This window comes from Tursiops truncatus, chromosome 16, assembly GCF_011762595.2.
Source record: "Tursiops truncatus isolate mTurTru1 chromosome 16, mTurTru1.mat.Y, whole genome shotgun sequence".
Classification (NCBI taxonomy): domain Eukaryota; kingdom Metazoa; phylum Chordata; class Mammalia; order Artiodactyla; family Delphinidae; genus Tursiops; species Tursiops truncatus.
The window spans coordinates 54,497-76,491 of NC_047049.1; the positions used below are offsets into that span (position 1 = coordinate 54,497).

Sequence of the window (21,995 nt, forward strand, 5' to 3'; positions counted from 1 at the left end):
TGTTGGACACCCTGCTCATGTCTACCTGTCTGCCTAGCTCCTTCTCAGGCGTTCCAGAACGCTTTTTGTTAGGAGAAGAGGCAGGGACGTCGTAGGGGCCCTGGGTTCCTGATGCCTGCTCTCTGTCAGAGTATTCCTAGAGAGGGGGTGGGGGCTCCATGGGATGTGACGGAGGCTTGTTCAAGTGTTGTCTGGGTGTTGACTGGCCTGTATTCTTGTCACCTTACCATCTGGAGGTTCATTGGTTGTATTCTAGAAGAGACAAACTTAACAAGGAAGTTAAAAATGCATGGCCCGAAGATCAGTAGAAGTAGGAAGGCTGCTATAGGACCTAGAGGAGGAGTTAGCCAAGAGAACCAGGACCAGATATTAGTCTTGAGATCCCACCAGTCGAATCCCTCTGAGGCTCCCTTCATATAAAACCCTTTAGCTCTTTCGATAATATTCTGAAGTTTAGTTTGAATTTTGCCCAATTGGTTGACCAAAAAAAACAGCAATTCTCCTTTAACATTGCACAGGTCCCACCTTGTTTAACCATTGGTAAGTATAAAGCTCTCCTATTCTGTAAAACCACTCCTGCTAGAGAATTTATTTGTTCTTGTAGAGTGTTAATTTGAGCTGCTGGGTAGGCAGTCTGTTGTGTAAGTTCAAGAAAGAGCTGTCGGGCAGTGAAAATAAAGTTTAAAAGTCCAGATGAGCCTGTTTCTATCCCAACAATAATCTCTAGGACTGATATTACAGTGAGAGGTGCCCGCTTTTGTTTACGTGATTGAGAGTATAAGGGAAGTGGGGTGCTGTCATTTATAAGGATAAGATTAGGAATAATGTATGCAAGGGTACAGGTCCCCCGTCCAGTTGGCTGGAAGGCATAAATAGGCATTGGGTCCGCAAAGGAAACAGGTGCGATTTGTAGGGGCTAGGCAGACGTCTAAGGTGATGTTGAAGTAGGGTTTTCCTAAATGGGTGCGGGAATGTTCTATGCCCTCACAGGTAGTAGCTAAAGTCATTCCAGCTAAAGGAGAGAGGCAAGCAACCTTTGAGGGATGAGAGGAAAAGTTTTAAGCCCAGTTGAAAGAAGGAATAGTAAGGTTCCACCCTATGTCATAATCCTCAGGTGTCTTCAGATTTTTGCAGTCTTCTTGCTTAATATTTGAGGGTTGGAACCAAAAATTGTGGTTCTGTTAGGGACAACTTGGGGATGGGGTGGGACTTTAGCTAGAGTAGTCTTCGTGGTGGCTGTTAGGGCCATATTTACTGGTGTAAATGATAAAGTAGCTTTAAGTTTTGTTAAAAGCTCCCAGCCTAGCAGAGGTGTGGGACAGGCCGGGAGGACTAGGAAAGAGTGTGTGAATAAAGCATTTTCAAGAGACGGGGTGAGGGAGGTGTAAAGTGGCCATAAGAGGGTTGTCCATCTATCCCCGTTGGGAGGATCGAGGAACAGCGAGTGGGAGCAGAGAAGGAGGTCAGAGCTGAATAAGTAGCCCCAGTGTCAGTCAGACACTGATAGGAGCCCCTGCCACATCCAGGGTTACCTGGGGCTCCTCCGGTCTTATGGGGAACGTAGGGGCCTGGAGGTTGAGCCCCAGGCACCTTCAGTCGTCCGCACCCAGGAGCCCCAGATCCAGAGCACAGTCCGCTTCTCGTTCCTGATGGCCATTTACCACCGACAGGGGAAACTGGCCTTGACTTTGGCCCAGGGGGCAGGGACCTGAAATACCCTGGGTGTTGGGTGGTCATGGTGTTGGCCTACCCGCTTGAGGATGGGAGGGACAACTCCTTTTCCAATGGCCCTTTTGGTGACAGTAAGGGCATGGGGTATGGGGTGGCAGGGTGCAGCATTTCCTGACAGTGTGCCCCTGCTGACTGCACTGGTAGCAGGGCAGCGGTGGTCTCTGAGAAGCAGAGGGGATTCCTGTCGGTCCCTGTTGGGGGGCTGAGCAGTGGCAACGGCCATGTATTAGAGCGTGTGTCGCTTTAATTTTTCCTCCTCTCTTAGTTCTCACCTATTCCTGGAAATTTCCTCCCTGTCGCTGAAGATCTTAAAGGCCGTGTCAAGTAGGACAGAGAGTGGGGTTTGCGGGCCCTGTTCTAGTTTTCGTCATTTTTGTCTGATGTCAGGGGATGCTTGGCTTTTAAAATGAACTGCAAGTGTGGCCTGACTTTCAATGATGCAAAGAGGATCATTCCCAGGCTTTAAGGTCTTGTCATTTGCTCGCTAGGTTTTGGATTTGCTTGGGACCCGACACCCCTTCCTTCTTTCTAATCTGTGGATATGTTACCTAACGTGGTAGGTGGGACTTTGCATATGTGATAGGGTAAGGATCCTGAGAAGGGGAGGGATTCCAGGGTTACCTGGGTGAGCGCGATGTTATCACAGGACCTTATAAGTGAGAAGCAGGAGGGTCAGTGAGAGCTGGAAGATGCTGCACTGCTGGCTGTGAAAACTTACTCACTTTACTAAGGAACATGGGGCTTATGTGCTGCACAGTGTTCCAAAGCTCCGCATCTTACCCGCTCAGCCCTCACACTCTATGCTGTGGAGGGGGGCTGCTGACATGCCCATTTTACAGGAAGTCTGGACATACAGTGCGTTTCCTGGTGTGTGCCCTCTGGGTGGGAACAGGGTTCTTGTCCCAAATTCTTCTTCTGTTTCACAACATTGAGGTTTAGTTCACGGAGCTGATTAATGATTTCCTCGTTTCTGCCTCATTCTGCACAAGGGTCCCCATATCCTTATGAGTTCCGCTTCCAGGCACAAAGACTTAAGAGATAATAAGAGATCTCTATGCTGACTTTTCAGACATATTTTAATCTTAAAATATAGCACAGGATAATGCTCTTAGTGAGCCCAAAGGAATACTTCACAGCCTAGGGAAAGATGTCAGGGGATGCATTTAGGATATGGCTAACAAATCCTCCGAAGGTATATTATTTTTATTTTTTCCAAACAGCAAAATAGTGTCTGTGCTCCTTTTTGTGAACCCTTTACAGGAGATGCTGACTCTGGTGACTGGGGCGCTCCACTTTTGCCGACGAGTTCAGTTTCACCCACACTGATATGTTCTTACTTATCATGGTTTCTAGGAACTCCAACACAAACTAAGTCATAGTTTGCTCTAATTACTTTAATTAGTTTGACACAATCTTTTATGGACTTTGCTTCAAATTCTCTCTGAAGAATGTGCTTGGCCTGGAAAGCAGCCTCTCTGGCCCAGGTGGTTCCCTGTGGAGCCCTGGCTAGCCTTGCTGAGGGGCACAGGGAAGCGGGAGGCCTCCAGGCCAGCGTCAAGGGACCCGCGGGCTTCAGAGAACGTGTGCCTCACACTTGTGAGCGGGGAATGACACAGAGTCTGTAATGGGGGGGGACCTTGGCAAACCCAACTGCGATGGGGCTGAGGTCGATATCCATGGGGTCCACTGGCGACTTCAAGTTAAAGTGCTGCAGGATGGAGGCCAAGAACAGGAACAGTTCCATGCGAGCCAGGCCTTCTCCAACACACACCCGCTTTCCTGGAGGTGACAGCAACACTAAGACACCGCCCTGGGCGACACAGCAAGGGCAGAGCTGGGTGGGAGGAGGCTGTGCGTCAACGGCCACCCTAAGCAGAGTTGACCCCCATCTGTCTGTTGAAAGGGAGCCCAGAGTGGATTTCAGTGTAAGAGTATCAGCGACGGGTGTGCTCAGGGACCAGCCTTCACACAGCCTCAACCACCAGGACTCAGCTTCATGAACCTGTGTTAGGTTGGGAGAATGGGCCCTGCCCAGTGCTCAGCCTGATGTCCTACAGGAAAGAAGAGCGGCCCCAGGTGGAAGCCAAAGCTCTCGTGTTGGTGTTAAAGTTATCGAGTTGGTTTCAGATCTTCCATCATACCCACACCAAGGGCAGGCCCTGGAAAGGCAGCCAAGGGCTGGAAAGGTTAGATGGTCCTACGATGAGTCCAGGTAACCAAACGTTAAAATTTGCTTAGTAACCCTTGTTTAAAATTATGGAGAGTCAGTAATATAGTTTTGAAAGATTTTCACTAAGTTCTAGTAAATGAAGAGTTTTAGCACTGAATGAAGTGAAGTATCTAAGGAAAGAACTCATCTCAACTCATTCCCAGGACTTCTGGTGAAAAGATGTCATTTAACCTCTCTGAACAGGGAAGAACACATTTGGGTCATGTTGGGGATGGAAATCAGGGGCACGATGCTGGTCACACATGGAACGGAGAGCAGGACTTAGGGACAACCCCCGGGAAGGGGCTACACGTGACCTCTTCTTACCTGCGGAAAATGGCTTGAAATGGTCACTGTACTTGAACTTTCCATTTTCATTCAGAAAGTGCTCTGGCTTAAACTTCTCTGGTTCGGGGAATTCTTGGCTGTCATACAAGAGGGAGTCCAGCGTCGGAATTATGACTGTGCCCTGGAAGGAACAGAGGCTGCCTTGGTCAGTCAAGTTGACACAACACAGGCTCACCTGGGAGCCAGCGGTTGAATGTTACGTTAGACAAGATGGTATGTTCCCAACCGGGGAAGGAGTTCGCCTGAGGGCAGACAGAGAGCAGGTGGGGGTCACGACCAAATGGCAATGAGAGCTCTCATCTTTTCAGGGAAGTAGCTCCTCTGACCTACTCATCCAGGGCTGGGTGCTACTGTTGTTGTCTCTTTCTGCTGCTGGAACACACCTCAACCCCAGGCACCATCTGAGGAGCCCCTTCCCAGACTGCCTCCATTCCTGTGGCCACCAGGTCCCCACAGGCCTGCTGGGGCAGCAGCACTTTGCAGGGTAGGGGTGCTGGCCCGGCCCCCAGTGTTCAGCCGCCTCTGCCTAGAGCAGGTGTCCTTGGTCCCCGTCCTGTTCCCTGGCCGGCGGCTGATCGGCAGGGTGGTGCTCGGGGGTGCGCTGCAGGCTCACATCTGACCTTGGGGATGACGTATCCTCTGAACACTGTGTCCCGGGTTGCTTCGTGGAACAGGTTGGAGGGAATGAGGTCGATGAATCGCTGAATCTCATGCACCACGGCATCCAGGTAGGGCATATCCAGCCTGTCCTTGATGGCAGGGATTCGGCTTGGCCCAATCACCCTGTCAATTTCCTCATGAAGTTTCTCTGCGAAGACATGCATGGAATAAATGCACGACTCCAGGCTGGCTCAGCGATCATGCTCCCGTCCATATACCCAGTAGATGCTCATGGAGCTTTGGATTCTTGGGTAGTTCATCCGCGTGCGTCAGCAAGAACCAGGCTCAGTGAGGCTGGAACCGTCTACAGCATTTATGTAGTTACTTATTCATGGCCTCCACTACCTTAGCTGGTCATGGCTAGCCCCGTTCTGGTCGTCATGCCAGGAGCAGAGAATAAGAAAGGGTCTTGGGGATCTCTAGTTGGAGGGAAACTGTGTTTATGGTTACCCCAGGCTGGTTTGTTGCAGGCTTGTAAGGAGTGTGGAGGCGAATGGAGGATGGAAACTGACATGCTCCGTGTGTTTCTGAGCAGGCTCCGGCAGGCCAGCCTCCGCTTGGCCTCTGTGGGTTTGAGGTTGCCTGTGGGCCTTGTAATCTGTTGAGTGAACTGCAGAGCTTCCGCAGTATGGCAACCGAGTAACAATTTTAAACACGTGTAACAAGAGGGACAGTATGCTGATGTTTACTAGATGGTAAATATAAGAAGTGGTGCGCAGGGATCTCACGTGGCAGTCCAGGGATATGTGGAGTTAGGGGTGGGTGGAAGGCAGGGAGGCGAGGAGGGGCCTGGGCTGGCTCTGCACCCGGCTTTCTTTCCAAGAGCTCTGGGCCAGTACTGAAAACTGTCAACACATGTTAAGTTTGGCAGTGGATGTGTGGGCGTCAGTCATATTTCCTTTCTGTCTTTTTCTCTGTATTGGAAATTCCTCATAATCCATAATTAAAACAGTCTTGGATTCCGTGGCTCCCCTATAGTACAGAGCGGTCAGAAGCCCCCTCAGAGCTGCCACAGACCCGTGGAGCCTTCGCGCCCTAGACTTCCGGCTCTTTCGCATCACCTTTCTGTCAGGTAGAAAAGCAAAGGCTTTGGAGTCGGACCAGGTCTGACCCTGGACAGGTCACATATACACATTCCTAGGGAAAATAACCTCACGCCCTTTCCATCAGCCCTCAAGAATACAGTGTGTTAAAGGGCTGATTCCCATACCTGGCACACAACCGCAGCCAGCATGGCTCGGGTGGTGAGGGGCTCCTTGCAGTGGGGACCCCCCCTCCCCAGCTCTGTGCCCAGGCCTGAGCACTGCCGGGGAGGGCACCCTGGCCCCAGGCGATGGCTCCTTTACCTCCTCTTTCCTTGGAGGTTGGCGCTGATTGGCCTGTTGATAAGTGGCGTTGCTCACGTCGCCTCCACTGGCCCGTGCGGGTGGTTCTAGCGCCTCGTGCTCTGTGCATGCGGCCCCCAAAGCCATGCCTGATCCACCCTGGGTCCCACCCGGCCCAGTGCTGGGGAGGAGCCCTGGGAGGGAAGGCCGGGTCCAGGGCAGCAGGCAGACTTGCAGTGCTTTTCCTGGGGTTCCTCCTCTGATCCCCACTCTTCCAATCAGGTGAGACACGCCAGGAGGCCTTGCCCCTGCCCCCTCCTGCCTCTCAGCTCTGCCTGGAAGGCTGGGGCTGACCCAGGGGCGGTGTGCCCGTTTTTTCTCTGTCATAAATAGATCATGGCCTGGAGTGGATGCAGCTGGCCTGGCGTTTCTCCACTGGGCTTTCTTCCTGCAATCTGGGGTTTGCCAGTGGGTGTGGGAGAGCTGAGTGCCAGGGCCTGTCATGTACGGGAACACTGCCCCTAACGCATTCGTCCAGCAACCCCAGTGTCACTGCTGCAAGGGTTAACAAGCAGTCCCCGTGTGGCCGACGGGAAGCTGAAGCCTAAATGCTCCAGGCTGACCGTGCAGGTGTGACGGCCACATGGTCCGGTGGCCTTGCCTGTTACTTGCCCTACCTTCGACCTCCGGGTATTTCATGAGAATCAGGAGCCCGTATCTCAGGGTGGTGCTGGTGGTCTCTGTCCCCGCAAAGAGCAGGTCAGCCACGGTCACAGCAATGTTGTCCAAAGTGTACACAGGGTCTGTACTGTGTTTTTCCTGCGATGTGAGAGATAGGGCCTCAATACAGGGAGGTGTTCAGGTGGATGAGAAAGAGACCCTGTGTCCCTCAGCAGAAGAGCACCTGGCAGCCCTGCCAGCTCCACAGGGGGCCCATCCTGCACAGACACCATCGTCTCCATTGCAAGGCTAGGGAACAGAGGCTCCCAGAAAACCGACCACGGGTGGGACTGTGCCCTCACCTGGCTGTGGGGTCCGTGCTCCTTCTACAGCACCGAGGGCCCTCCTGGGGGTGGGGCTCTCCCTGGCCGTGCGCCACGACCTCCAGCAGCTCAGGGCTGAGCTGTGGGGCTTCTGCAGGGCTGCCCTCGGCCTCATTCCACCCCACGGCCGCTGCCTTAGGTCCCAGGAGGCAGGGAAGTCACAGGGGAGCTGGGCATAGGGTGGGAGGTGGGAGGGGTGGGAGGAGAGACTCTCGGACTCCAAGGGCAGCCTTCCGGGAGGCAGGTGTGGAGCTCACGTGTGCCTCTGGAGCCACGTGTGATGCCGAGGAAGGAAGAGAAGCTTGACTGATCTGGGCGGGCGACCCGGGGGGTGCCAGAGAGGTGGTGCCGGGAGGGCCCGGGCCCCCTTAGTCCGTGCACGACGTGGGGGTTACGTGCTAACGAGGAGCACCGAGGGCCTCTCCCCAGGTGACATGTGGTCATTAGTCAGTTGATCAGAAGTGGTTAAGAGGCTGGGCTGGAGGGAGCCTACGTGAGGGGCCCACTCACCCGGTCCCACAGCCCCCTGATGGCTTCCCCAAGAAAGGCCATCCTGTGGGCCGGCACAGTGGACAGTACAGTGGAGCCTAGGGCGGCCAGGAAGGCTGGCCGTGTGTCGAGGTGTGGTGGTCACGCTCAAGCCAGTGCACTTGTATAAAACTAAGAGCATCAGAATGTACACGATGTGGGCGGCGTGGACACTGCAGTGCAGGTCATAATACAAATCTGAAAGATGCGCCCTGCCCCCGCAGACCCTCTCACAACGGCTGAGTGCCCGGCTCCGCCTGGTCTGGACGCTGAGAGCTGTGAGGGTACCTTCTCCATTTCCAACAGCATGGTGTCAGTGAAGTCTCGGGGGCAGCTGGCCTCCAGCGACCTCTGGTGGTCCTTCACTCCTTCTAGAGCGTACTCTTTTATTTCAGACACATTTTTCATTAGTTTTCTATGGCTTCCAGGCAGGTAACGTATACAGCCTGAGAAATTATTATAAAGCTAGAGAGAGAGGGAGGGAGGGAGAGAATTTTCTTACTATATATATTTTTTCCAGATGCAATAGCATTTGGCGTACTAGGCTGACAACCTTCTCCAAACCTGAACTGATGGCTGTCACTATTGTATTGTTTAGAATATTTTGGCTGAAAGTATCTTTCTGGGCACCACTCTACGAGGTCGTGTGAGTTCCGTGGTGGGAATGCGAGCACATAGGCAGAGGTACCGTGTGCCTGGTGAGGACTGATTTTAAAGAGTGAAATGGTAAGTGTCCTGCGGTTAGCAAGGGGGAAAGGCGGGCCCCGTGGAAGTGTCCCGAAGGAGCGCTCAGGCTCTCTAGTCTTGTGTGCCTGTCTGTCCGCACACACAAGTACCCCTTCTTATCCTTTCCCTGCTGTAAACCCTCGACTGAAGCCGGGTGCAGACCAGGCGAGAGGGAGGGAAGTGCTTCACCTGGATCCAGGGTGTGCTGAGCAGGTAGAAGTTCTCATTGAACAGACTCAGCATCCTCAGGGCCGTCCTGTCGTTGTAGTCAGCGCGTCTGTGGAAGAGGATGTCGGAGATGACGTTGTAGGGCGCGAAGCCGATGACAAAGGTGGGGTCGAAGGGCTGGCCTGGAAAACAGGGGAGCCATCAGGGCGCTTCGCTCGTGGGTGTGGCAGGAGGGCCGTTTCCAGTGCTTGTGAAGAGACACCCTAGGACTGTGAGAATTCTCGGGAGGTGGTGACTGGGAACCACTCGGGTTTTCTTCACTTGTCAGTTATTCAGGACACACCAGCGGCACCCTTGATGACCACGCCCGCTCCCTGGGTTAGAGGGGAAACCAGCTTGTGAAGTGGCGTCTGGGGGCCAACGTGGGGAGCTGCCTCGGTCGCCAGGGGTCGTGGGGCCCAGGCCAGGCTGTACGCACCATGGGTCTTCCAGAGCGCCCCCAGCAGGAGCTGGGCCTCCCTCTGGATCCGCTGCTCATTGCCCTGTTTCCCCATCCCGAAGTCACGGAGGGTGGTCAGGGAGAACCGCCGGGTGTCCTGCCAGGTCGGTCCATTATTGAAAATAATCCCTAAGGAAGAGGGAGCAGCAGGCTGTCACTGCAAACTGTCCTCTCAGGAGAAAGGGGCAGGAGTGATGGGCGCCCTGCGCTGCGCTCTGCGCGGGAGGGACCAGGGGCCGCACTGACCCGCGCAGTGACAGATGCTTGGGTTTGGAGAGAAGCCGTTGGGGCCGGCTGGCTTTCTCCGTTGCCCCTGTAAGCTCTGCAACCACCAGCCTGCTTGCTTTCCCCACTCTGCCTTGTGTCCTCCCCACAGGAGGGAAACCACACCTGACCACTGAGAAAAACCTCTGCCTCTTTCCTGTTTACTGACTAATTTCCTTGAAGCCATCCTGTTTCCAATGATTTTTTTACCCTCACACTATAGACACCTCAGCTCACACTCTGTGGCTTCACAGCAAGTCCTTACTAAAATCTGAGGTCACAGGGCCCCCGGACCACGGAGACCTCCGGATCCGGGAAGATCTTGATCTGGTTCCCTCCTGCACGTGGAGGCCTGAGGAAAGCCATGGCCCCGGACATTCCAGAAGGAAGTCTGGCTGGACCTGAGAGGTATAGCGGAGGAGGGCTTCATTCTACCCCAAAGGGACACCTGGACGGTCTGCAGGGGAAGCACAGGCAGGGGTGGGAGGATAGGGATGTGACCCAAGGAGGCTGCCATGGAGTCAAGCCCGGGGATGGACAGCATGACTACTGATGGGTGTGTGGGCACCAAGAAGACCCATTTACAGGTGCCGTTCACCAGGTTAAAAGCACAGGTGACACTGAGTTCAGGGTCCTGTGTTCAGGTATCCTGGTGCCGATTCCTGTGGGGCACTGCATAACGGGCCAAGTGGATGCTGGGTACGTGGCACAGCAGCCCAAGAGGGAACCCAGGGGAGGGACGCTCCAAACTCGCGGGTGTCTATGCCGTCAGCCCGGCCAGGCCTCGGGCAGCTCCAGCCTTCCAAGTTGCTGACCCAGGGCACAGGGCAGACAAGCAAGCGGTGGCAGGGACCAGGGAGCGTGTGCTGAGGAGGCCAGAGGACAGAGCAGAGGCTGTGCCCCTAGTCCTGAGGACCAGAGAAGCCAGAAGGAAGGCAGGAGGAGAGGCGCTGGGGGACCACCCTGAACGGCATGTGATAAGGAGAAGGGGTGGTTAAGGAGGGAGGGGCAGAGAAGCAGTTAATTTTAAAATGTTCTGGCAAGAACTGTGTAGCAAGAAAAGGTGGAAGATACAGAAAAATGTGAGAAGAGACAGAGGGAGACAGAGATACAGAGACAGAAAGACAGAGACAGAGATGGAGAGCGAAAGAGACAGAGTCAGAGAGACACAGAGATGGAGAGAGGAAGAGACAGAACCCAGAGGCGCACCATCATTCGGGATCCAAACAGGCTGAAATGGGGCAACAAATCTCCTCTCCCAGAGCTTTGTGAAGATTGACTGAAAGGATGGGTGCGGCCCCCTTGGCACTTTAATACGCAGCCGCTGCTCCACACTACTGGTAGTCACCAATGCTCACGTCATTATTCCTGGGGACCAAATGCAGCCCTGGTCCAGGGCCTGGCTGAGGCTCAGGGTCAGCCCTGGGCCGTGTGGGACATACAAAAACAGCACTTTGGAGCCCTCAGGCAGGAGGCAGGCAAGCCCCTTGTGTCCCACCTGCAGGAGGTGGATGCTGGCCCCTGCCTGACTGCTCTCAGGGGCCCATGACTTGGACCAGGGCTGGCAGATAAAGGGTCCCCAGAGCCAGGATGGAGCTCTCTGGCCCCAGAACTCCTGCTCTCCTGGGGCTCTCCTCCAGTAAGTCTCCTCTTGTGTTAATGACAAAGATTAGGGTGGTTAATTTTGCTTTGAGCCGCCCCCAATAACAAAGCCACCCACAATACCTAAGAGGGACAATCAACCGCCATTGGTTGTGGCAGGATATAACCTCGGAAATGCAGACTGGAAAAATAAGGCAAGGAGCCCGTATACAACTGTAAGCACATCAGTTTGAAAATTCTACATAAAATGAATAAAAGTTTTCTAGAGGCTCATCACCAAAGTTGACTCAGGAAGCGCTAGAGGCTTCCAAGTTTTGCTGGGTTGGTGGGACACTGTTTCCTTCTCATCTGCTTTGGATCTCAAACACCAGGGAGCAAATGACAAAGGCCAAGCAGGTGAGGCTGGAGGACAGCAGGTGGGGCAGGGAGCTTTCAGAGCTCAGAGGTGGGGGAGGGGCACCCCCGCCCAGGCTCCAGGACCTCCTGGGAGACGCGGAAGGTGGAGTCTGAAGTCAGGAGTCTGGAAAACACTCAGATAAAGACCAGTTAGACCCCACCCCACCCCTGCCCCGCCAAGGCCTCCTCCGCCTGCCGGAGGGGAACTCAGGGGCTCTGGAGACACTGGAGGGGGGAGGGGCAGAGGAAAGAGGTGAGCCTGGGGAGACGGGGTCACTGGGAAGTCTCAACACCCCCTTCCTGGTCTAAGAACAGCCCCAGGTAGGACATCGGGAGGCCCCCTCGATGGAGAAGCGGGGTGCCCATCGTAGGTGAGGGGCCCTCGGTGGATGGAGCCCCAACACCCACGAGTAGTTGAAACTGTGACTGGAAAGAGCTCCCAGGGGAGACTGAGGGCCCAGGGAGGCGGGAAGGTCTGCGGGGGGAGGCCCGGCCCAGCCGTCAGAAGCAGCTCCCTGGGTCCTATTTCTCTATGAACACGTCTGTCCTGCTGGCCGGAGGGTGGGTGCTCCAGGTCTTGTCCACTCTGGGTCCATCAGAAGGTGCAGAGCAATGACTGAGTGAGTGAATGCACCAACCTTCACCCGAGTTGTCTGCGGATCGCTTCACCTTTCTGTCTTTAGCATGTTGTTACTGTTATCTCGGTACCTCCCCCCAGCATCTTCCCCACCCCACAAGCACCGCCCCCCCCCCCAAGTAGGACGCACCTTTGTCCTGGTGCACCCGGAACGCGGGGATTTCTCCTCTGCCAGAAAACTCATTCCTGTAGTCGAGCAGGACCTCCTTCACGGCCTTGTAGCCGTGCAGGACCACGAAGCGCCGTGAGCCCAGGTACAGGGTGAACACCGGGCCGAAACGCTCTGCCAGCTGCGGAGGCCACCAGGCCGGGGAGTGAAGCCACCGCGGACTTGGGGAACATGCCTCGCTTTAACGTGCCCCCCAAGGTCGCTGTTGTTGACCAGGAGAACCCAGAGTGATCTGGGGAAGACCTCCCTAGAGGCTTCTTCTGCCGGGAACACCTCCAGCGCACGGCGCACCTGGGTGTGCCTAGCTGCCCTCCCTCCGGGGAACAAGTAACTGGGAAGGCCGATTCCTCTTGTTCCCCCTGAGGCCCCTTTGCCCATATCCGCCCCACCCCCCACCCCCACCCCCACCCCTGTCTGCTGTCCCCAGTCAAGGTCCCGGACCCCAGGACGCTGCTGGAGGCCCCGGAGCCATACTGTTCGGAGGCCCGAGCACGTCTTCCTCTGCCGGAAGCTCGTCAACGCCTTCGGAGCGGCTCCGTGCCCTGTGGCGTTCTTTTACTAGCTCATTTAATAGACTCATTAACGCATTTTGTTTTTAGATTTGTTAGCTCGTTCACTGTTCACAGCAATCTTAGTGGGTGGGGGGGGGTCAAACACTTCACTTTTCCCCCTGTTCTTTGGCGGCTACGGAGTGCTGCAGGTTGACGCGCAGCTAGTGTGCGTCTGGTCTCAACGCGTGTCCCTCCTTGCATCCCAGTGACAAAGAGCAGCAGCCCCGGCCACACTGCCCTGGCCAAGCCACCCAACGACAGCACGGCAGTTAACGCTTCGCTCGAGCAAGGGCCTTCGGGGCCAGCCATGGCCAAGGCCCACTGAGCTCCATACCCGAGCTGTAACACTAGCTAAATATTTTGAATATCACTCTTGGGTGCTACTGGTAATTCAGCGAACTCATAACAAGCTGGTATCGAATTACAATTTGTCTGAGAGTGAATTGAATGCACACATATTACATCTAATTCCTGAATGCTCCTCCCTCAAACCAACAATATTTCTCTTACCCTGGTGAAGGACTTGGGAATATCCTTAAATTCCAACTGGAAAATGTTCCCAACGATGGGCAGTGGGAAAGGGCCAGGGGGCAGTTGCCAGCTGCTGTAGATGTGTTTCCAGATGGAGATGAGCAGCAGGGTGGCCATCCACACCAGCAGGGCGACCACGATGCCCAGGGCGGCCATGGTGCCTTCCGGGGATCTGCCGACTCATGCGGACGCTCCTGGGGAGAGGTACAGCTCTTATAGCGCATCCTTGAGAAGGAGGGTGACCAGCCAACCAATGTCACCTTCCTTTTCCTCTGGCCCAAGATATTAGTTTATTATTAGCTGCTGTTGGCCACCATTTCAAAGGCCGATCCCTTCAGTGTTTGCCGCTTAGAACTCCATCCAGGCACCCACTTGGCCACGCCTGGGCTCTGCCAGCACTGGCTACTGACACCTGCACCAATGTCAGTAAACTCGGCATCCAGGGGAGCTCCACCAACCCACACCTCAGAACACGGGGTGATGGCCTGTCCTCCCTTTGACACTGATTGGACAAGAAGGAGTACGGTCCTGTTTACATGGGTTTGTTTGGGGTAGGATTTACGTAAGGCAACATCAATTATGTGCTGACAGTCTCCATGGCAGAGTGCCTGATCTTCTGGTGCAGGTCTCACCTCTGAGCAGGTTTGTCTGAGCAGCCCCAGTGGCACTGAATCACCAACAGCCAAATTCATAAGCCAGAGAAGGAAAATGCAGCATCTGACATTTATTCCACTTTGTCAGATCAACTGGCAAATTCAGTAGAAGAAAGAAAAAGAAAGAAAAAGAAAGAAAAAGAAAAGAGTTGACCAATTTTGAAAAACTTAACTACATTTTTAATGTAGAAAATTAGGGGATAATCACTGTTTAGAATCATTTCTTCAAATTAAAAAAAAATACGTTAGGATTTTTATTGTGTTTAAATCAATGAACTGTTTTGGTAGACTTTATGTTTTAACATACCTTATCTTTGTGCACAAAAATCACCTTCTGTATATTTATTTATGTCAAACCGAGGCTGCATTCCACATACTGAATTTTAACCCACTTTCCCACCCAGTTTGCTAGCAATGTGATTTTTCTGCGTCTAGACCTGCAGCCATGTCACTGGTGTTGGACTTGTTAACTTATTGTGCCATGTAGGGGCATTGGCCTTGGCAGGAGTCTCGGGCCTGTTTTGTGCCCGTGAGCTGCTGGGCGGCAGGCCCTGCCAGCTTGCGTGGGCTCTGCTCGTTCCTCCCAGGGGCTGGTGTGGGGCTGCAGGGCGCATTCCGCAGGATGGAGACTGAGCAACCTTGACCCCCCTCTGCCCTCTTCCACCCTGCCAGGCCTGCCAGACAGACATCCGGGTCCACGCGGCATTTTTCTTCTTGGTTTGTCCCTCTTGCTGGTGCTGAGGGTTGGGCAGGGTCAGCCTTCCCTGGGGCTCCAGTTCAAGCCCTGACTGGCGGTCGCGAGGACAGCAGACGTTTGAGGCAGAGAAGGCCCTCTGGCCCCCGTTGGCTGAGAATAACTACACCTGGCAGCTTATCTGAGCGTGTGCATCCTGCAAAGGGGCCCAAGGGCAGGCGCAGGTGAACCTAGACCTCACAGGGGTGCAGCCTGGGTGGTCTGGGGCCAGGCCGTACTATTCTAGGTCCTCTGTGGAAATGCCCTTGGAGGGCCAAACAGCAACAAATTCTAAATGCAGGTACAGATGTCTTTGGAGAGTAAGGATATTGCTGAGTCCTTCTTTGCAGAAGCAAAAGACCTTTTTATTTGTCTTGGATCTTATTCAGTTGCCTGCACCTTCTCGGACAATGTTGACTAATTGGGATGACAGAGGTGGCCTTGCCTTGTGCCTGGCGGGAATGGGTACTTCTCCATCAAGTCTATTGTTGTTTGGTTGTAGCAAAGAGACAATCACATTGGGATGATTTTCTTCTTTCTCTAGTTAGCAAGGAGTGTTTAGCAGGGATGAGTGCTGAGGTAATGAAATATCTTTTTAATTGAGACAATCCTAGGACTTTTCTCCTTAAACCTGCTGGTATGATGCTGGATGAAAACATTGTTTCGTATAAAAGCAGTCTTACAGTTCCGCTTCACAGCCAAGATTTTCATGGAACGATACTCTTTACACGCTCGCGGGTTTAACTTGTTAATAGTGTTTTCAGTAGTTGTGCATCTATAGCCACAGACAAAACTGGGCTCAGTTTCTTCTGTTTTATTACCTGCTGAGAGCTGTGCTAACTCTAGAGACGGTTACAATTCTCTCCATCTTTTTCTATTGTCTGGGATACTTTAAATTGTTAGGGAATTATCTGGACTTTGAAATTTTGATAGAACTTACTAGTAGAACAATATGGACAGGCCTTATTGAAGTTAAACAATTGTTTATAAAGATTACAAATATCATCTCAATTAGGAAATTAAGACATGCTCCTTGTAACAGATCAAACAATGCAGAACTGGATAAAGCAAGATGTGAGCGTACAGACTCTCCCTACCACGGTAGTTCTCCTATTTTCAGTCCCATTAAGAAAGAAAAACTGCTGCCGACTTTTGTATTATTTCTCATCTTTCTTTTATACCTACTAAAAGATTTCTTTTGCACTTACTTTGATTCTGTGTATCAGACCTGTGCCTACATTTAAAAGGCACATGTAAACACGTATCTTGGTTAAAGTGTACTTAAAATAACTTCCTGTGCCCTGGCATGGCCTGGGGGGAGCCACACCTTCAACACTGGCAGAATCAGTGGCAGCAACTTGAAATAAAGTCCTGGAAGAATGGCAGATATCTTTTAAAAAGCTACCCTGCAATACTTTGAATGGCATAGAAGGAATATTGTGTAGGGAAACCATGGACTTTGACAACTCAGAGGAAACATGTTTCAGAGAAGTTGCATCCAAATGGTTTATTCTGGGTACAAGTCCCCGTTGGGTATAGAATTTGCAAGTATTTTCTCCCGTCCTGTGGGTTGTCTTTTTACTTCCTTGCTGATGTCCTCAGTAGCACAAAAGGTTTACATCTTGATGAAGTCAAGTTGATCTATTTTTTCTTTTGTCACTTGTGCTTTGGTTCGTATCTAAGAAATCATTGCCTAATCTAAGTTCATGAAGATTTATTCTGAGGTTTTCTTCTACGTGTACCATCCATTTTGAGCTGTTTTGTATATGGTAAGAGATCGGGTCCAACTTAGTCCTTTGCATATGGGCAGCCTTTGTCCCAACACCATTTGTTGAAAAGAGCAAACTTCAGGAATGGGGAAATCCCCAAGAGTGCCAACTGTCTTGGTACTTTTGTCAAAAGTCAGTTGACCACAGATGTGAGGGTTTACTTCCAGACTCTCAATTCTATTCCATTATTCTGTATGTCTATCCTTATGCCAGTTCCACAGTGTCTTGATAACTGTAGCTTTGTGTTAAGCTTTTAAGTTAGGAAGTGAGTTCTTTAAGTTAGTTCTTCTTTTTAGAGATTTTTAAAGAAGGTATTCTGAACTTCTTGCATTTCCATATGAATTTTAGGATTAGTTTGTCAATGCCTACAAAACAGATAAGTGGGATTTTGAAAGGGATTGCAGTAAGTCTGTCCATCACTTTGAGAGAAGAGCTGTCTGTATGAGTTTGCTGCGGCCGCCGTAACAAAGCACCGTAGACTGGGCGGCATAAGCAATAGAAATTTCTTCTCACGGTTCTGGAAGATACGTCCAAGATCAGGTGTTGGCAGGTTTGCTTTCTTCTGAGGGCTCTCTCCTTGGCATGCAGGCAGCACCCCTCTTGCTACCTCTTCACATGGCCTCTCCTCTGTGCGCAGGTCCCCCCGTCTCTGTGGATCCTAATCTCCTCTTCTTATAAGGACACAGACCAGATTGCATTAGGACCCACCCTAATGCCTAATTTCAACTTACTCACCCCTTTAAAAGCCCTGTCTCCAAATACAGTCACGTTCTGAGGTGCTGGGGGTTAGCAGTCCAACATATGGATTTGGCGGAGGGGAGGGACACACAATTCAGCCCATAGCACCACCTTAACAATGGTACAATATTAAGTCTTCTGATCCACAGAGGGGGAAAGTCTTTCCATGTATTTAGATTTAATTTACTTCAGTGAGGTTTTATAGTTTTCAGTGTTCAAGTTTTATACCTCTTTTGTTAATTTCTTCCTATTTTGTTTTTTGATGCTATTGTAAATGGAGCTTTTTCTTCACTTCACTTATGCATAGTTCATTGGTAGTGTCTAGAAATACAGCTGAATTTTGTATACTGACCTTGCATTCTGCAACCTTGCTGAACTCATACAGTTCTAATCGTTTTTATACACTCCTTAGGACTTCCTATATACAGGATCACATTATCTACGAATAGACACAGTTTCACTTTTTTGTTTCCAGTTTGAACATCTTTCATTTCTTTCTCTTGCGTGATTGCTCGGGCACCTCCAGGGCTCTGTTGAGTAGAAGTGGTGAGAGCGGGCATTCTTGTCTTGTTCCTGGTCTTAGGGAGAAAGCAATCTTTCACCATTGAGTATAATGTTACCTGTGAGTTTTTAGTAGATGCCTTTTATCTGCTTGAGGAAGTTCCCACATATTCTTAGCTTGTGTAGTGTTTTTGTGATGAAAAGGTGTTGAATTTTGTCAAAAGTATTTCTGCATCCATTGAGATGATCATGCAGCTTTTGTCTTTCGCTGTGTAAGTATTGTGCATTACATTGACTTTTATATGTTAAATCAACCTAGCATTGCTGAGATAAATCCTACTTGGTCGTGCCATATAATTTGTTCTATGTGTTGCTGGATTTGGTTAGCTAGTATTTTGCTGAGAACTTTTGAGTGTGTAGTCATAAGAGACATTGTATTTTTTTCTTATGATATCTGTGTCTGGTTCTGGTAACTGGGTAATACAACTCTCTTAAAATGAGCTGGGAAGTGTGTGTGAACAATTGGTATTAATTTTCCTTTAAACATTTAGTAGAATTCACCATGAAGTCATGTGAGCCTGGAATCTTCCTTGCTGGAAGTTTTTTGATTACTTATTCAATCTCTTAACATTATAGGTACATTCAGATTTTCTCTTTCTTCTTAAGTCTGTTTTGGCAGCTGGTCTAGAAATGTGTTGGTTTTCTAGGAATTGGTCCATTTCTTCTAGGTTATCTATTTTGCTGGCACACAGGTGCTTGTAGCATCCCGTATAGTATCCCGTAGAATCATGTTTTTATTTCTGTAAGGTCACTTGTGATGCTCTCACTCTCATTCCTGATTTTAAGGATTTGAATCATCCCTCTTTTTTTCATGATCATTCTAGCCATATATGTTAAAATAATATTTTCAAATCATCAATTTTGATTTAAATTTTTTCTCTATTGTTTTTGTATTCCTATTCAATTGATTTCTACTCTAGAATTTATTACATCTTCCCTTCTGCTTGCTTTGGGTTTAACTTGCTCTTCTGCTTCTACTTAATTAGGATGGAAAGTTAAGTTATTGATTTGAGATCTTTCTTCTTATTTAATGTAGGTGTTTACAGGTATAAATGGTATATGCATTACAGGTATAAGTTTTCCTCTAAGCAGTGCTTTGGCTGCATCTCCTATGTTTTCACATGTTGTGTTTTCAGTCTCATTCACCAAAAAATATTTTCTAACTTGCTTAGTGATTTCTTCTTTCACCCACTTGTTATTTAGAAGTGTATTGTCTACTTCTCACATATTTTTTACTTTTCAAAATTTCCTTGTTATTGATATTTCATTTTATTCTCTTGTGGTCAGTGAATATACCTTGTATGAACTCAATGTCTTTACGTTTATTGAGATCCTAAGTTACAGCCTAATCCACAGGCTGTCCTGGAGAATGTTCCATGTGTCCTCGAGAAGAATGTATATGTCACTGCTGATGGGTGAAGTGTGTTATAGATCAGCGGTCCCCAACCTTTTCGGCACCAGGGAACACTTTTGTGGAGGACAATTTTTCCACAGACCGGGGAGGGGGGATGGTTTCGGGATGGTTCAAGCGCATGACATTTATTGTGCACTTTATTTCTATGATTATTACATTGTAATATATAATGAAATAATTATACAACTCACAGTAATGCAGAATCAGTGGGAGCCCTGAGCTTGTTTTCACTTGCCGCTCACTGATAGCGTTTTGATATGGGTCTGCAAGCAGTTGATTTATTATGGTCTCTGTGCAGTCAAAGCTCTCCGCTAATGATAATCTGTATTTGCAGCCACTCCCCAGCGCTAGCATCATCGCCTCAGCTCCAACTCAGATCATCAGGCATTAGGTTCTCATAAGGAGCGCGCAACCTAGATCCCTTGCATGTGCAGTTCACAGCAGGGTTTGCGCTCCTACAAGATTCTAATGCCACCACTGATCTGACAGGAGGCGGAGCTCGGGCGGTAATGGGAGCGATGGGGAGCAGCTATAAATACAGCCACTTGCCCACCACTCACCTCCTGCTGTGCAGCCCCATTCCTAACAGGCCATGGACGGTAGCGGTCCATGGCCCGGAGGTTGGGAGCCCTTGCTCTAGATGACTATTAAATCGAGTTGGGCTTTATTGTTGGTCAAGTCGTTTATCTCCTTGCTGATATTTTGCCTAGTTGTTCTCTATATACATTAGTGAAAGGGAAGGTTGGTGTCTCTAGCTAGTATCGATGAATTGTCTATTTCTCCTTTCAATTATCTGAGTTTTTGATTAATCTAAATTTTGGGGCTCTGTTGTTAGGTACCTGTATATTCATAATTGCTGTATCTTCCTGATGGATTGATTCTTTTATCATAACAAAATATCCTTGTTGTCTCCAGCAATAATTTTTGTCATAGAATCTATTTTGTCGGATATTACTATAGAACTTCAGCTCTTTTTGGTTACTGTTTGCATAACACTTTTTTCTATCCTTTACTTTCAACCTTTTGCTGTCTTTGAATCTAAAATGTATGTCTTGTAGATCGTGTGAAAAAAATCATTAAAAAACATCCATTCTGCCAATCTCTGCCTTTGATTTGAGTGTATAGTCTGTTTACATTTAATAAAGTTACTGATAAGGTAAGATTTACATCTACCATTTTTCTATTCGTTTTATGTGTGTCTGATGTCTTCTTTGGTCCTCTAACCTCTATTCATGTGTGTGTGTGTGTGTGTGTGTGTGTGTGTGTGTGTGTGTGTATGAAATTGATATTTTCAAATATGCTATTTTAATTCCATTCTTTGTTTAAGCTATATATTCATATACATTACATTACTTTATAGTATAATTAATGTATTATAATAGAGACTATAAATTATATATTATTATATTATAATTATGAGTTATTTTCTTATTGGTTGCCCTGGAGACTACAATGACCATCTTAACTTAAAATGATCTAGTTTTATTAATACCAACTTAATTTCAATATTATTCAAAATTTGCCCCAATTTGACCTTGTTCTCTCTCCCGCTTTTGTGTAATTTTTGTCATACAAATGACATCTTTATACATAGTAAGTCTATTGACACTTTTATAATTATTGAGTTATGTGTTTTAAATTAGATAGAAGAAAAGAGTTACAAATGAAAATTCATTTATGCCATATGTAGTTACTTTTACTGTCAATTTCCATTTTTCATGTGGATTTAAATTACTGTCTAGTATCTTTTCATTTTAGCCTGAAGTACTCCCTTTAAGATTTCTTGTAAGGCAGGCCTGCTAGTGGTGAATTCTCTCAATTTGGGTTTATCTGAGAATGTTTGAATCTCTCCTTCTTTTTTTTTTTTTGCGGTACGCGGGCCTCTCACTGTTGTGGCCTCTCCCGTTGCGGAGCACAGGCTCCGGACGCGCAGGCTCAGTGGCCATGGCTCACGGGCCCAGCCGCTCCACGGCATGTGGGATCTTCCCGGACTGGGGCACGAACCCGTGTCCCCTGCATCGGCAGGCGGACTCTCAACCACTGCGCCACCAGGGAAGCCCCCTCTCCTTCTTTTTTGAAGGCTTGTACTTCTGGATATAGAATTCTTGACTGACAGTACAGTTGACGCATGAACAACATGGGTGAGCAACACGTGTGGGTCCACTTGCTTATGTGTGGATTTTTTTTGTTTTGTTTTATGGTTTTTTAAAATATTTATTTATTTATTTGGCTGTGCTGGGTCTTAGTTGTGGCTGGCGGGATCTTCTGTTTTTGTTGCAGCATGTGGGATTTTTAGCTGCAGCATGTGAAATCTTAGTTGTGGCATGTGGGATCTAGTTCCCTGATCAGGGATCGAACCCAGGCCCCCTGCATTGGGAGCACAGAGTCTTAGCCACTGGACCACCAGGGAAGCCCTTTGTGAATTTTTAAAAATAGTAAATACTCAAACTAGTGGTTTCCAGCGGGGAGAGGGAAGGGGGAAGGAGCAATAAAGGGGGAGGGGAGTAAAAGGTACAGATTATTAGGTATAAAAGAAGCTACAGGGAATATAGACAATATTTTATAATAACTATAAATGGAGTGTAACCTTCAAAAATGTGAATCATGATATTGCACACCTGTAACTTATATACTACTGTGCAGCAAATATACCGCAATACAAAATAGTAAATACTACCGTGCTACACGATGTGCAGTTGGTTGATTTGGAACCAGGGATATGGAGGAATCGAGTGTACAG

General features: G+C 49.4%; 1 protein-coding gene across 1 annotated transcript; it reads right to left on the reverse strand.

Annotated features, from left to right (window-relative positions):
- Positions 1 to 2,829: 2,829 nt before the first annotated feature.
- On the reverse strand, positions 2,830 to 13,543 carry CYP2E1 (cytochrome P450 family 2 subfamily E member 1). Its single transcript, XM_033841794.2, has 9 exons — positions 13,367 to 13,543; positions 12,267 to 12,426; positions 9,217 to 9,366; positions 8,760 to 8,920; positions 8,133 to 8,309; positions 6,951 to 7,092; positions 4,909 to 5,096; positions 4,268 to 4,409; positions 2,830 to 3,510 (listed from the first exon to the last, which is right to left on the reverse strand). Exons 1-9 carry the CDS (start codon positions 13,541 to 13,543, stop codon positions 3,320 to 3,322), a joined length of 1,488 nt encoding a protein of 495 aa, XP_033697685.1. The 3' UTR covers positions 2,830 to 3,319.
- Positions 13,544 to 21,995: the final 8,452 nt, after the last annotated feature.

Excerpts from the sequence above, each read along its gene's own strand:
- CYP2E1 (XM_033841794.2), bottom strand. The coding sequence starts at position 13,543 with ATGGCCGCCCTGGGCATCGTGGTCGCCCTGCTGGTGTGGATGGCCACC. Across the intron at positions 7,093-8,132 it reads TGCTGTTGGAAATGGAGAAG|GAAAAACACAGTACAGACCC; the intron begins GTACCCTCACAG and ends CTCACATCGCAG. Across the intron at positions 3,511-4,267 it reads TTTCAAGCCATTTTCCGCAG|GAAAGCGGGTGTGTGTTGGA; the intron begins GTAAGAAGAGGT and ends TGTCACCTCCAG.